The 16,219-nt window shown below is 40.3% G+C and overlaps 1 protein-coding gene across 7 annotated transcripts in view; it reads right to left on the reverse strand.

Annotated features, from left to right (window-relative positions):
- LOC310713745 (cadherin-19-like) overlaps window positions 1-16,219 on the reverse strand; it is a 71,518-nt gene that overhangs the window by 16,804 nt on the left and 38,495 nt on the right. For all 7 annotated transcript variants that reach the window (XM_083518229.1, XM_083518227.1, XM_083518223.1 and 4 more), the window contains 3 exons: window positions 15,469-15,722; window positions 13,511-13,647; window positions 10,262-10,383 (listed from right to left, as the gene is read on the reverse strand). In XM_083518229.1, the coding sequence (XP_083374355.1) occupies window positions 10,262-10,383; window positions 13,511-13,647; window positions 15,469-15,722 (513 nt within the window). The remainder of the gene's footprint in view (window positions 1-10,261; window positions 10,384-13,510; window positions 13,648-15,468; window positions 15,723-16,219) is intronic.

Genomic DNA, 16,219 nt, shown 5'->3' on the forward strand with positions numbered 1-16,219 from the left:
GCTTGAAGTCTGCCTGATACAACCAGAAGGCCTTGAAATTATTGTGGCGGGGATGGAGGAAATGGTCAACTACAGTTTCTTTCAGTTTCATATTTTTCCAGACTTGGGATCAGATTGCCACATTTATGCAGCCAGGCATAATGTATTTCTTTTTTAAAAGGAGTCTTCATAAAAAATTGCCACCATTTTAGTGTGCATTTCTAATATGCACATTTTATCATGCAGTATATATTTTCCAGAAATATATGCTGTTTTGAGCACGGTATATATGTATGTCTGCGCATATTTCCTGGTTGGAAAAGATCATCACAAAATTCAAAGAACTGCACATTTCAAAGTTGTGCTTTGGTTCGCAAATGCAAATAAGGTATGTCTGTGTTAAAATGCAAACTCAACTGAATCTCTTTCCCATCACAATTTGTAGCTAATCTGGCCTTCATTTCAGATGAGTAATCCAATTTCTTCCTCATTCCATCCTTAACACTACTAACCTTCTCTACCAGTTGGAAGGGAAGGAGAAAAGAGTATATAAACCTGGTGGGAATTGAGAAAAAAATTATTTTCCAGCCTTGTACATACATTTTTCAGTGGGTGATCCTCTCACTTCCCCACCTTTCATTTCCCACTTTCTTTCTCAGCACCGGAGCCAAAGGTAAAGATAAAATCAGTAGCTACCACACAAAATGAATTTCCAAACTGGGAAGAGAAGCTGGGCACTACTGCAACAGGAACTTGAACCCTTCTTAGGCATTATGTCATCTCACTGGAAGGCAAAAAAAAAAATGCAGGGGAGGTTTCTGTGGGCAAGTGTGGTGCATGTGCCCCTTGTCTTCATCCTTGCATGGTCAAGCTGAATAGCTGTAGAGGGCTTTGACTTCTTATTCCTTCTGTCTCTCCCAGGGTCTGTTTTGCTGATTTCTCAGTGGCTGATTTTCAATGAAAAAAGCCCTGTTCATCTGAGCTGTCTCCTTTTCATTAGTATTACGTGGGAGCTTCAAACACACTTCATTTTTCTTTTCAAGGATGGTTAGTGATGTTCAAGGATTTCATTTGACTTGAAGATTTTTACTTGATTCACATCTCAGGCTCAAACTGCCGTTTTCTTGCACTTCAAATTTTGCATTATACTTCACAGCTCAAAGAACATACCAAAATGTGTACAGAATATATACTTTAGGTTAAAACACAAACAAAATGCACACAGAAACTGATATAATCTGAAACAATACATTCATGGTTTGTTTTTGTATTTTAATGCATATGGATGCAAAAATGGAATGGGACAGAAATATTAACACGACATGTGAAACTGACACAAATCAGAAACAGAATGATCTATCCATCTCTTTTAATCACTCCCACATAAGAACGTCTTTGAATACAAGATTGCTGCCAATATATTGTCACAAACAACTATCAGATGCCATCCTGTGGCCCTGAGGTTCCACCAATCAGATTATTGTAGCATGTCCCTCAGACCTTGCAGGGGGCCGGACTATATGTTGCCATGATTATGACCCACGTTTTTGGCAAAAACCCTTATTGGGACCAACCCCCACATTGCCCAATTGTTTTTTTTTTGGGGGGGCACCTCATACACCCATGCTGCTTCCTTTGCATTTTTCATGTTGACAGTTATTATTTCTCTCGTAAGGTGGGGGGGGGGGCTGACGTAAGCATGCCATTCCTGTCAGCCCTGGAGAGCATGTGTGCATGCGTGGGTGAAGAGAAAAGCCATTGGCCATGCTAAGTCAGGATCGTGCCGCTCAAGCTAAAACGTTATTTTCCCCATGTGAGGGAAGATGAGGCGGCGGCTATTTACCTTTCCATGGCTTGCACTGTGTAGATAATGAGCGGCCTCCTCAGCAGAGCGCATAATTGTTTTGGAGTGCAGCCACCCAGGCACTCACTGCTTCCTCCAGTGGGGAGCACTGCCGCTACAGACACTGGCGGGCGTCGCTCCCGAGGCACCTCCGAGCCCCTGCCAGCACAACTACCCTTTCTGAGGTCAGTCACTGACAGCTCCATGGTGGAAATCTGAACTGTGGCTCCTTTCCCCTCTTCCCCACCCTCCACCCCAGAAGAAAAGATTGCTGCGCGCACGCAATAGACAGAGAAGGGACTTGTCTTGAGCAGCCGCCCGTCTCACTTTTGACCCCCGAGTCTGGCTGAGTCACAAAAACCATTGTGCATGCACACTATGCTGGCTGCCTGGATCTAGAAGGCAATTGGGCTGATCCGACCCGCGGGGCTTAGTTTGCCAACCCATGCTTTAGATGAATACAGTTCCCACACCCTTTGGGGAACCTGTTAAGCAGGCTTCCTCAAACTTGTCCCTCCAGGTGTTTTGAGACTACAGTTCCCATCATTCCTAACCACTGTTCCTGCTAGCTAGGGATCATGGGAGTTGTAGGCCAAAAACATATGGAGGGCTGAGTTTGAGGAAGCCTGCTGTTAAGGGTTCTCAGAACTGGAGGAGTCTTCTGTGTGAATCTCTGTAGGGTCCTTTCCTCACTAAACCTAAATGCACAGCCACTGGGGGCAGGGTAGGTGAGGAAGCTTGGCCTGAAGCCATAGGACTCCATTTGCCCCTCACATATTCAAATGAGCACCCTCCTTAAATGGCTTGCTGTATTCTGGCAAATCATATCAAGTCTTAGTGAAGCCAGTTGCAATGTGTAGATCTTCTGATAGCCAAAGATGCAACATCCACACACAAGAGAGTGGTATTAGCAGGTCTGGGGGAAATTCCAAACCTTGCAGAAAAGCAACAGTAATAGCGATCTTTAGAAAAACACTAAGGTGTGTAGGAGGGGGAATCCCTAAAAGGGGAAGAACAGTGGAATGGCAAAAATGGTTGTGACCAAACTGGTTACACTCCCCTAAATCTATCCCTCCTCTGAACAATAGCACGTCAGTCTGCAGCATTTTGTTTCATGTTCCACTTGTTCATATGGACCCTTGCTTGTTTTATAAAATATTATCTTCATTCTCATCTTCCTACATAAAAACAGGTAGGAATTTCACAATTAGGGATCAAATTTGCCATGGTCTAGAAGTGCACGTAAATAAAGCAACTGGTCTCTGCTGACATCTTCCAATACTTTTCACTTGTTGTTTCTTTTTTTCTTGATCCACTACATATAGATTATCAATATTGTTTTAATTTATACAGAATGCCTCCCTAGTTTTATATTTTTTTTAAAATGGTTGAATTATATTCAAGTTGTTATTTTTCCTGGCATTTGCGGCATTATCTCTCTTTTATAGAGAACTAATGTCAAGTAAGTAGCTTTCACTTTGACTGTAATTGCTGACTATTTTATTTTATGCTAAGTGCTGGGTAAATATGTATTGCCTTGCTATCTCTGTTTCAAAGTGCAAAATACACATTCATCCACTTTACGAGCTAATAAGTAAATGGTCAAGTAAATTGCTGCATCAAAGTCAATTCGCAGATGATACGCAAATTGCAGGTATTTGTGCCAGAATAAATATGTATTAGAGAGGACAGTATTATTTCAGAAAGATACAAGTAAACATAGTATCTCACCCTCAGCAAAAAATATTATTCTTCCTTCATGCAAAGCAACTATAATGTCCACAAGATAGCAGGGATACACTACTATTATTGTTATTATTTTCTTTTGTTGGTTTTTAAAAGAATTATTGAGTAGCCACTCATTTTAATGATTCTTCTGTACTACTTCTAAAGGGTTTTTTTTTAAAGGTTTGTGTACTAATATTCACCACCCTGATATTTTTTGAGAGCGTAATATATAAATGCTTTTATAAATAATAAAAAAAAAAAACCATTTTCATGGATTTCATGCTCTCCAAGGGTGTGTGAACACTGCATACTGTCTTCAAGCTGGGTTTTTAAAAAATACAATACTGTACATAAAAGTTCAATATCTGAAATAGCATTAACAATGAGTAAAATACAGCAGCAGATAAAGCATTATTAGATGCAACAACTACAAAATCATCCCAATGCAAAGTGAATGTTTAAAAAAGTCTTTGTGAAAACCGTAAAAGCCAATGGAGAGAGTGGAGGGTACTCTGGCAAAACAGGGGCACCACGAAGAAGGCTTGATCCATGTTACTTACGAACTGAATCATTTTCAGTAGTAAACTTGCAACATATGGTGATAAACAAGTTTGGTCAGGTACATATGGATGTAAGCAGTTCTTCCAATAATGACCGCTCTCCACATCAAACAGAGGGCGCCTTTTGTGTGCCCGCGCCCAGTACCCCCGATCCTATGTGACTTCTGGCACAGCACTCCTGGACCACCTCCCCAAGTCTCGGACCTTGAGGTTCCTGGCAAACCCCAGTTTAAATAACCAATCATGACTGGGAGGTAGAGCCAGGGGAGCAGACCAAGTAAGGGTAGGATCTGCTCTTTAAGCATAAAAGAGGGTGGAGCCTACCTGGGAGCTCTCAGTCGGCTCCAGAGCTTCACCCACCCTATCCTCCCTTCATTTAGGCCTTTTATTGCAGGTTGGCTTCTTCTTTACAGGTATGCGAGCACTGCTGCAGTCTTACTATGGTTGCTGTTAAAGGACCGGGAAGGAATTTCCCCTGCATTGGCAGGTTTCACCTTCCCCATAGCAAAATGTCACAACTTTGGCAGTTTTAGGCCTTGGCCAGAATCCTTTAATCTATCCCCCCCCCCCCCACGGCGGCAAGCCCAGGGTTCCCCATTAAAGGGGTTGTGTTGAGGGGAATCACTGGTCATACACTGAAAGGTTGTCAGCGCACTCCCCTGTGTTGCGGTGAAATGGGGGGCGGGCGGGCTCTCTGCTTAAACATATGTCTTCCAAAGCCAGCCCAGTCCCCAGACAGATTGGTTAACCCTGATGTGCCCCAGATCTCCGGACGGGGACTGGGAGGGATAAACACCCAGTGCCAAAGCCAAGGTCTTCCTACATCTGAAAGTTTTATAAAGCTGTGGCCAATTTTAATCCTGTAACACGTTGTCACGAGTCATTATTCCACCCGGGTGCCGCATGGGGTCAGGGGGTCTCAGCCTGGGCACACAAACTGCTTACAAACCATTGGGGGTTTTAAAGAGCAATAACATAATGCTTAAATTGGCCCTGAAATCAAACAGTTATAAAATGTGACTGGTAGCAGCAGCAGCAACAACAACACAATAGGATCAAGATGGCACAAGCAATGCAAAGTAGATGCTCCTAAAAATGTTCTTCTTTTGCACTCTAAACCAACTGAAGTTTCCAGGTGTCCCTCATGTTTCTTTTTCAGCTTGAAAGCCATGGTTTGAGGACCAATGCCCCACATAATCTGTGTTCCTTTTTTATTGGCTAATCAAAACATTCACCTCAGCATTCCACTTTGCAGCTTATTTGCTGCCCATATCTTTTTTTTTTTTTTTACTATTTCATTCCAGTGCAAGTAATCCAAGCCATCAGGGATCATGTTCTGAATGCCAAAATACTAGGCAGCCAAACTTTTGGGGTTATTGTCTGACATCCCTAAGGGCAAATGAAGGTCAGTTAAGCAATGCTCACTGTACAAATCATTTGCACAATCCTAAACAATCAGGGATCACAAACTATCAGGGATCAAAAATGAAACTTTTTTTTATTTATCCTGAACAAATGATGAAAGTGTATTACTTCTTCCAACTCTAGCAAAGTTGTGTGTGTGTGTGTGTGTGTGTGTGTGTGTGTGAGAGAGAGAGAGAGAGAGAGAGAGAGAGAGAGAGAGAGAGAGACTCCCTTCTGGCTCAGCCATATAATACACAATAACAAATGTTGCTCAGCTTGCTTACTTACTTGTCTACAAATACATTTGAAGCAGAACGTTTCAATCTTCTTTAGGTCAGAACCAGGTTGTGGTAATTCTGACTGAGTCAGATTAATTCTGCTGTAGCATCTAAGATAAATTTGGTCCCCTTTTATATTGCTGGATATATTGCCGCCATTCTGGCACCCTTGTTTGGAAGTAAGCACAACTAAAAGCAATAGGATTTATTTGCAAACTGACAACTGCTCTGTCCTGAACGTTTATGCTTTACTGCAGCAAGTCTTATCCCAGAATGGACTAGAGAGCCAAAGACATGTAACAGCAGACTCAAATCTACCTTGATCGTCGCAAAGGAAAGGGCAAGTGATAATTTAGTCCACCCCAAAGTCATTTTTACCCTAGCTCTGGTCAGATATGAGACATTTTACTAGGAAAAAAGTAACCTGGGAAAGGAAAGTACATAGCAAAATGGTGTGTTTTGTGTGCATGTTCCTTCACCCTGTCTCACCCATTTCTCTGCTTGGTACTTTAAATCACACACTCCGCCACTTAAGGCAGATCCAAGTTTGTGACTGCTGCCTGTAGTTTGAACCTTAGGAGCAGTTTATAAGAGATAAATACTCTACAGGTTGTTTGGATGTAAATTCAAAGTTCTGCTGCACAAGGACTTGGGAAAGACATTCTGTCAGCCTAAACCCTGCATCTATCAAATGAGAATCTTAGCAACCAGCATAATTTATAAAATGGGAGTCTTACATGTGTGTGTTGTGTAGGTGAATGGCATAATTACTTTGCACTTTAAGAACTATAGAAATGACAGGGAATAATAAATCAGTTAAAGTACAGTGCGGAGCTAATTAAAAAAGATCTTTGTTTTGTCAGGTTTTAATCTGATCATATTGCCCAGCTTTTATAGTTTGCTCTGAGAGCTGAAGAGAGGCAGTGTAAATTCATGTAAATGTAACACACAATTTACTGGTATTATTCTGTTACATCTGATGGCTATCAAAGGATTAGACTTTCATTTTATTGAGTTCCTTTCATGCGCATCCTGTTTTGAAGTGTTTTACAGACCAATGAATCCAACTCTAGGAGTGCACTGGACTTGGTTTGTGTAAGAAAAAGTCAGCTATTGTGTAGCCGAAGCCTGGGTCTGTGGAAGGTGTGGAGCACTGACATGAAAAGTATAATGGAAATCTATTTAAAGTGTCTGGTAAGCATGATGGATAGAGTTATGGAAAAATCAATCTCCTTTTACATTTAGTTTTTATTACCAAGTTATGTTTTCATATGATAGTCCCAAGGACTTACATATAGAGAGAGACCCATTTCCAGAGGGTAAATCAAAAAGCTCAAGAGCACCCAAAAGTCACAATAAAGGCAAAAAGAGGATGCAATCACTTTACTAAATGCAGCTTTCCCCCCAGAATCTTGATAAAAACTAAACAAAATTTCTATGGAAGTGATTTTTATTGGGAATTTTACAAATGGACTCTCCTGCATTGAATTGAACAGATGTAAGCCACATTAGCAGAGAATCTCTTTTTACTTTTAAGGTAAGTTGGATCCTCCTAACAGAGGGTCCATGTTGTGCTCAGCCCTGAAACTTCCCTAACCGGCTTGTGGGCGGGGCTTCCCCCGCTCCAAGCCAGTGGTGCCACAGTTATGCCAATGCCCTTTAGCCAATCAGCAGCGTGGCAAGGTTGGGGGTATCTATTTGGCAGAACAATGTAGGGACCTCCTTTTGCTTCACGCTGCCACCTAGGGGTGAGCACCAGTCAATATACACTGACGGAGATCCTCCCGCTAGTTGTTTACCCTTCCAGACTTCCTGCAGGGTGGGGCAGGAGCCAGATATAGTTTGATACCAATGCCTAAGCCAATACCAGTCACACTTGTGTATTTTAATAAAGTTGTGGCCAAAATTTGCCCATTAACATTTAAACTAAATTCTGTCTCCACTGTGTCTTTATGGTGATATGGTGGGTTTTGGGGCTCAAAGCACAACTATGTAGAGGGTTTTATGAAATGTTAGCCCTGGTTCATATATTTGGTCAGTATCAGTGCTGAGATATTGTTGGAGAAATATCAGTAGATGCTGTTTCATTAGGTAGGGCAACCAGGGCTTAGTCTGACCAAACTAAATTTCCAGAACCTCCCGACTCAAGCAGACATCCACTCAATCTTAACCCTGCTTGTCCCAGCAAATTTCCCTATACAACTGCTCATTTAGGTGCTAAGTATTGATGAAACGACAATGTTTTAAGTATCTACGGTTTCTCTGCAAAGAAGAAGGAAAGAAGAAGAACCAGAACAGGTGGAGGTTACACAACTTTCTTTCCCAGCATAGAACAATTCTGAAAAATATATATGACATTTTTCCGTTTGGTTAGGTGCTGCCTATTTATAAACAGCAATGCTTAAGTGTCTGGAATATATTTGCAAGGGAGGAAGCTGAGGACCTGGCTATGCCACACCACATGACCTCTTAGAAGTCCCAACAGGTCTAGTGCACATCAGTTGCCACTGGGCGTGAGTCTATCCCCTTTACTAGGGAATTAGTCTTTAGTGTGAAACAAACCCTCTATTTGAGCACACAACCTATGAAGGCCCAGTTCACATTATTTCTCCTCTTCAGAAATTGGTCAGGAAGAGCATACATGAAATGGGACCTGCTCCTGGCTGTTCATAAGGCCCAATTTCACATTATTTAGACACTAGGAGAGGATTTGCTTGAAAGAAGCTGGCACAGTGACTGAAAATATACGTGCTACCCTTTTAAAAGGGAGAACGCTAGACAGTCTAAAACCTGCAGTTTTCTGGCCCACCTGCTGCGTGTCTGGCAATGTTGATGTATTGTGTGGTGACCTTGGCATTTATGATTCACCTGAATAGCATTGTTATTGGTTTCTAGGGCCCCCACAATTCTTGTTTTCATCACGATGGCACTCGTATGAGGTTTGTGCCCTTATAGAGTGATCAATACACATTCCCTGCTCATTGTACATCAGCTTTCAATACCATGGGTTATTATGAGATGCTGGTGATGTTTCTGTGGAAGCTAACAGGCATTTGAGAGATCTTATCATGTCCCTCTTTGCAGACAAGATAAACATGAGGCTGCTAAGTGGTATGTCTTTAATATACTGCTCTTACTTCTTTCTTTAAAAAGTCTGACCCAGATGTAGTCTGGATACAGTTGGTGAGCCAATAGAAGCTGGAGTACAGGATTAGTACACAGGACATTATATGTTTAAATCAAAATATTTATATACCATGTGTCATTAAAAAAAATCCCAAGGTGACATGCACCAGGATTAACAAAAGGAGGTAAATAACTGGTATAGAATGATCATAAAAGTGACTGGCTCATCTTAAAAGTTTAAACCACTGAATAAGGGACTTTCCCCCCAGGATTCCGGTCAAAATAGAAGGGTTAAACCTCCCCTTTCTATGTACTGTGGTCTCAAGCCTGATTCCAATTCCAATTAAAAAAAACCCTGACATTCCTGCAAGCCACCCCTTTAACATCCTGCGTAGCTAGTCCTAAGTTTGAGTGAATCGTAAGCAGGAGATATACAGAAGATAGGATTCATGTTAGTGATTAGATTCAACCTCCTCTAGATATCTGGTGAGTAGTCTAGGGTACTCTTGGATTCAGTGACAGTAATTGGAATGGTAGCCGGTGATGGTGGACGTGAACTATTCTCATCATCTGTATCTGATTAAAATGAGCTATGACATTATATTTCAGTTTCACAGCTGATGAATGTCAACCACAACTTTGAACCTGCACAGTAATATTGTGCTTGCAGGAGAGAATACGAGAGGAGGGAGGCAGGCAGACACACAGAAAGAAAAGGACTACAGCTCTTATTAACAACACAAACAAGCATTATGGAAACCTGGCACTGAGAGGACAGGGAATGAAGCAGGTAGAAGGCAAGAAGACAATGCAGATCAATTACAGAGTCAGTTGTTTCTGTTTTTGTCTCATTTCACAGTTTTGCTAGTTCCATTTCTTCTTCAAAATTTGCATACCTGCCCCAATATATAAGTTCCAGTTTCAACAGTGGACAATGAAACACCTGCCCAGAGCAATGACCCATCTAAAGGGATGCCAAGCACTGATGAAAAACCCAGGATCATATGACTGATTTTTTTCCTCATGGTCATCCAAAGAAGCAGTCAACAAACACCCACAGTGATAACAAAAGTGAAACAGAAAGCAATGCAGATGAGGAGATGCAACAAGACTGAGATCAAAGCAAGGCTTCACTCTCCATTTACCTCCTGTGGTGGACTGGAAAGGAGAAGTACTCCAATGATATGAACCACTAAAATCAGCTGCCACTGAAAGAAATCATTCATCCCACAGTACCTGTCCAAATAAGAAAATCTTACACGATTTCAGGCAGCCAAGAAAGGATGAGCACTGGCAGATCTCAGCAGGGAGGAAAAGAGATCAACAAGACTTTTTCATCTTACCTGTCCAGAACCTGCATTCTCACACACATATGTCTCATAGTAATCCGAAAATTCTGGCGCATGTTCGTTAACATCACGAACATGTATATAAATATTCACTTTCGATATTTGTTTTGGGTTCACTGAAGCAAAGGAAACAAAAGTAAGTATAAATAAAAGGCAAAATTGGCAGCTCATACTCTATTGTGAGACCCTGTAGTATGATATATAATTTTGTCATTAAAATGCTTTGTTCGGCTCTAGAAGACGTGACTATTGTAAAAAAGAGAACACCTCTCCTGTGAGACATACTGTGCCTTTGATTTCAGCAACAAATAGTATGACTGTTACATATTTATTATATGTCACAATGAAATAATAATAAAAATAATAGTCATTTTGCATAGCATTATCCACTGTGCTGATACAGTGGCTTCAATAGGGGTAACCGCTTAGCATTCCATGACTACCTTGACTGAGTCACATACAGTACAACATTCTAGAGCATGTGATGAGTTCATTTAGGCAAGTCCCTCCTTTGATCAGCGCAAGCGGCAAATTGCCTATTTGAAAGAGCCACGAAAGAATAAACACCCCAAACAAATATTCCCTGATGTTACTTAAGACAAATGTTGTAGGTAAGTGAACTGAGTAAGCAATAACTGAGATATGGACAAATGTGAAAGAAAATAACTGAAAACCAGAACCACTGAAGGAAGGAATTTACTTTCTTACTTTCCTTCTTTCTAGCAATTCTTTTACGGAGAATTTTAAATGCTTTTGAACAAATGAATCTTTTGCTTAAGACAGGTATGACAGAGTATTGGCAGTCCCACACTTAAATAAGCTTAATTTTCAAGAAGTACTTGATAAAGTCATTTTTTGTCTTTACCTTTACAAGTAAATGAAATTTAAAATTCTCTCCATTGGCTATCTTCAACAGTTTTATTTATTAATGGGATTTTCTTAGTCTTTGGATATTGTTCCACAAGTCAACATATCATTGCTTAGAAAAAGCAGAAAAGGTTAATTTTCCCTTATGTTGAAAAGAGGAAATGGATTGCGGAAACTGGTTGTAAAACTTGGACATATTGACAAGGTCAGTCATGCCAATGGAAATCTGCTATAATGAATAAATGAATAAAATTTATAATGAATAAAATTAAAGGCAAAAATACAACCCATATTTTGAATAAAGGCCTTTGTGACATTTTTTGACAAACAAATAATGCCAATTAGTTCTGTTTTGTTGTTTTGAACAAAATGTTTTAGGCTCTTTTATCATAACACCTGCTGTTCCAAAGAGGAATTTTCTTCTCCTCCCCAATTAGCTGTGCCACTGTTGGATAACAACTAACGTGACTTGCTTTTAAGAAATGAGGGTAGGATTAAAGAAATTAATTCAATATTTTTTGAAAAACCTCTGGAGAACAAAGATGTCAAACTAGATTTTCTATGTTCTGTAATGCATTTTTTTTATATTGACCAAATTAATATGGCAACTATCACTTCCCAGCTGAACAACAAAATAAAAGCTAGCATACAGGTATAGAACTTCTTTCTGGATACTTTATCGCTAGATAGTTTCAGACAACCAGGCTTTTCCCAGTAAACCAGGCTTTTCCTGGTCAGCAAGGGATGAAAATCGTATGTATGTTGCACAATCAACTTTCCTAATATCCTAATTCTGCCACAGGTATCAGGAAACTGTACTTATTAAAGATGTCTGTAACTAATGGGACAATCCTGTAGCAAGATCCTCTGGGATGAGCAGTTTAGCATGCAGTGGTTCAGCTACAGTTAAGTCCCCAACCCTGGTTTAGCCAAAGATATACCACTGTAACTTGCTCATTCTATTCAGGACTCAGTAAGTCACCCAAAAGGGATGTTCCAGGGGGCATCGTGGGGTGGGACCAGAACGGGAGGATTTAGGCTGCAACCTAAGTCCATTCAGCTCAGTCACAAGACTGAGCAACCCAGCACAGAATGCTATCTGGAAGTCTCTCACCTCTGCTAGGCTTAGGCAGAGCAGCAGCAGCAGCCCCACTACTGAATGGGGTCTGGATCTGGTGTAAATTTATGCCAGCTTAATTTACGCTGGCTCACTTTTCTTGTGCACAGGATCGCTCCCTAAATCCATTCTGATTTTCAGTGCCTATAAATCATTGCATACAGCAATCTGAGATTTTCTAAAATTGGAATTTTGTGAGAATTTGTGATTTCAGAAAAAAAGATGAGAGATATGTAGAGACACATAACAGACTACTGAATACTATTTGGGATATTGCACAAAGAAGATCTCTTTATTGTCATTCTGTGTTGTTGTTTTAAAGGAAACAGAACAAAAGTGAAAATGGATTCAAAATTTCACGTGGTATGTTGGAATGGTTCAAGATGGAAGGGAAAAAATGAGCTATATTATTTTGAGTTAAACTGAACTCAGTTTAAAATCTATTAGGATTCTATTTAAAAAATCTGTACAGTTTTTCCATGCTGTAAGTAATTTTTATTTTGGTATAATTTAATTTGTGTGTGCATTATCCTTTATAATGAAAAGCCCACAGCTCATCTTTTTGACAAGACAATCTCAAGTTATCTGAAATTGTTCCCTTGTGGTTTTCATTTACTCTTTTTATTGCTAGGCACTAAGTTTCTGGCACACTGTTCCAGATTTACATTTTTGATTTTTTTGGAATTACCTCCCTAAGGCAAGGTGACCTGTAAGTGAGAGCACAAACGAGGCAATTTGCATTTGATTTTGAGACAAAACTGACAGGTGATATCTATATAAGGTATGCTTTCCTGATTTAATTGCAACTGTATGGAAGTCTAGCTGATTAAAGCCCTGCTTTCACAATTAATTTGAGACACAGGTTTCTGACTGGTGTTAAATTAAACCCTGGCTAATTTCATACCAGTCAAAAAATCTGCTGTGAAATTAACTGGGGTCTAATTTAACATAAGATCTTGTACCAGGAGAGCAGTTTTATATGCTTCGGTGTAACTTAAAACTGTTTTATTTTCCAATATTTTCTTTTTTTAAAAAAATGGTATAATATTTTATGAGAATCCAAGACTTGGGAGATCAAACATTATTTGGCTTCCAGCTCATCATTTTAGCAATGCTACATACGGTAATGTTAGCTAGCAACGGTAAAATAATGAAAAAGTAGCTTATTTTCTCAGTTCAGAAAGAAGAGATGTACTGAAGATAATTGCAAGGAATTCATGCCATCGCTCAAGCATAGGGTTCCTTAAAGTCTTACTCACTTGATTCTGTGGCTGAGACGGTTATGTTGTGCCAAGCCGCTATCTCTCGGTCCAGAGGTTTGGTTATACTGATTGTTCCATTGTGTGCATTGATGCTGAAAAATCCCTTTAAATGCTTGCTGTGGACAATAGAATACCTGCACATCAAAGTAGGGAAGGGGGAGATGGAGACTTTCTTAAGAACTGAACAAAAATGGTACTTCTGAAACAAGGCTATATAAGCTATTGTCAGTGAAGAAAGGAGAGTGGTGTAGATATGAATATGGATGTGTTCTCCAGCTGCTCAGAAATCATGAAAAATGTACACTGATAAACATTTAAAATTCACTGCTACCAAGATCAAAGCACTTCTTTCTATGAAACTAAATATGCCTCAGACCTATATTAATGTGAACCAAATCTAAAATGCATTATTCATTCTCATTGCGCAGGCAGACTCACAGCAGGTGAGTGACTCAATTCAAAAGAAACAGCGAAGTGCCACTTGTGAAATGAGTAACACTGGCAACTTAGTTGGGATATAACCGTACATTTATTTCATCATGGTTGGCTTGATGCAGTGTTAAAGAAGCAGAGCAAAGGAGGAAGAGCTGAAAAGAGCCTCTTTGATAGTATGTATCCCACTTCCATAAAATAAAAAGAAAAGGTCAGAAAATGGTGTTGCCAGGAAGTGGGGGGAAAGACCTTTGGGCTTGCTTTTCACAAACTGTTTTGTAAGGCAGAATAAGGTTTTCCTACTTAAAAGACCTCCTTCTTAGCTTCCCTACAGTCTTCCAGCACCCCCTCCTAAAAAGCAAAAAAATGGATGTTTTATAGATGGAATTTTTATATTTTTTAAATATATACTTATTCTGTACCCTTGGAAAGGGGGCACTCAAAGATCATTTTTTAAAAAAATGGCTTACTTTAAAGCAGGCATCACCAAACATGGGGTCATTTTGAGAAAATGCTGTTGTTTGCAGAGAGGGCAAAGCGTAACACAAAATGGCTGCCATGGGGACATGGCATAATGGTTGCCACAACTAAAACAACAGAAAAAATGGAACAAGACCATAAAATGGTGTGGGCATGCTCCTCAGCAATGAAGAAAAGACACCTACACCAGCCACCACAATTCATCTCAGTCACTGAGGTAAATTATTGGGACTTCTCTGTTCAGATGACATGTTCATTGGCACAGAGGCTGGGCCAGTGCAAACAGGAACTGAGCAGGAATGGCAAACAATCTCATCTGCTATGGATTTTTGAGGAAATATTTACTGAGATCTTTTGCAGATACTATTGGAAATAATGACAGGGACCCCTCCAATGAGATTTTGCAGAGTGCATGAGATCTCATGATATTTGGGCGAGATCTTTTCAAAATGTGCTGCTGGTGCTTCTCTGCCAGTGGGATGGGCACGGCAGCACTTCCCATTTTACCTAAACTGGATGGCAAAATGGGATGTGCCACTCCTGATTAGATAACCCATTAAAAGCAGCTGCTATTGAAAGAAATCATACATCCCAGAATACCTGTCCAAATAAGTAATTCTAATCAGATTTGTGGCAGCCAAGAAAACATGAGAAGTAACTCTGTTTCAAAATGTTTGCATTGTTTAATAACCCCATTTTCTTTCCCAGGATTCACTTTACTTCACAAACTATAAAAGCAGTTATATTTATAAATCAGCAGTTCTTTCCAAACAGCAAATGTGCAACTAAACACTGAATGTGCAGAGTCTGGATATGCACACAGAGGTCCCTCTATTGCAAGGCTTTGCCATTGTATTTAAGGGAAACAAAGCTCCATAGATGTACCATTTTAAACACAAACAGGAGAGCCTCAACTGAATTAATGGGGAAGTGCCATACACCTCTCAGACGGAACATACAGGTCTAGATTTGAGCTGTTGTCTTCAGTGTTATTCAAGAATCTATGACAATCTCAGCTGTAGAAGGATCTCTTGAAGCTGCACCTGATTGAACTGTTGGCACTGTCTGGATCTCTGGAACTCACAACTCCTACAAATGAATCGTTCAGATCCCCTTCATCAATCTCCATCACAAATTCATCTAACGTGAAAATGGGAGGCTCATCAACATCCTTCACTCTGATCCTAAGAGAAGTTGTGTCTTCAAATGGCCCATCTTTCAGGAAGCGCTCATCTATGTGCCTGTTGAAACCTTTCACTTTCATATTATATATGCTTTGATTCTCATAATCCAATATCTGTATGTAAGAAAAGGAAGGGGGGAGTAGAATATTTTCCATTCAGCATTAGGAAACCAATAATAAGTGTAGAATTAAAGACAATAAACATATTAATGGTTCATCTTTGCCTTGCCTCTCTTTGCTTTTACTATTAAGTTCACTCCTTTAGTTTCCTGGTGTTTTTGATGATCAGTCATTGGGTTGGAGCCTGGCTTTAGGAGTCTGCTCCTCCCCTGAGCTCTTCCTCTTTGCATTTTGCTGTATGCTCCCTCCCTATATGCAGTGTGGGCTTTGGCTAGGTGCCTTTTAGAAGAGGCTGAGCAGGATTTTTTGGGGGGTGGGGGGTTCTTTCATTGCCCATTAAGGTACCTCCTTCTTTGCCTACTCCACACTGGGAACAATTTGGCTGGCATTCTGGGGAGTAGCATAGATTAGCTGCTCATGGAGCATTGAGCCTGGGCATGTGAGGAAGCTGAGGGGGAAAACCTTAGGTATATTGAGGGATTACCAGGTTA

This window comes from Podarcis liolepis (genome assembly GCF_965112155.1).
Source record: "Podarcis liolepis genome assembly, chromosome: 8".
NCBI classification, from domain to species: Eukaryota; Metazoa; Chordata; class Lepidosauria; order Squamata; family Lacertidae; genus Podarcis; species Podarcis liolepis.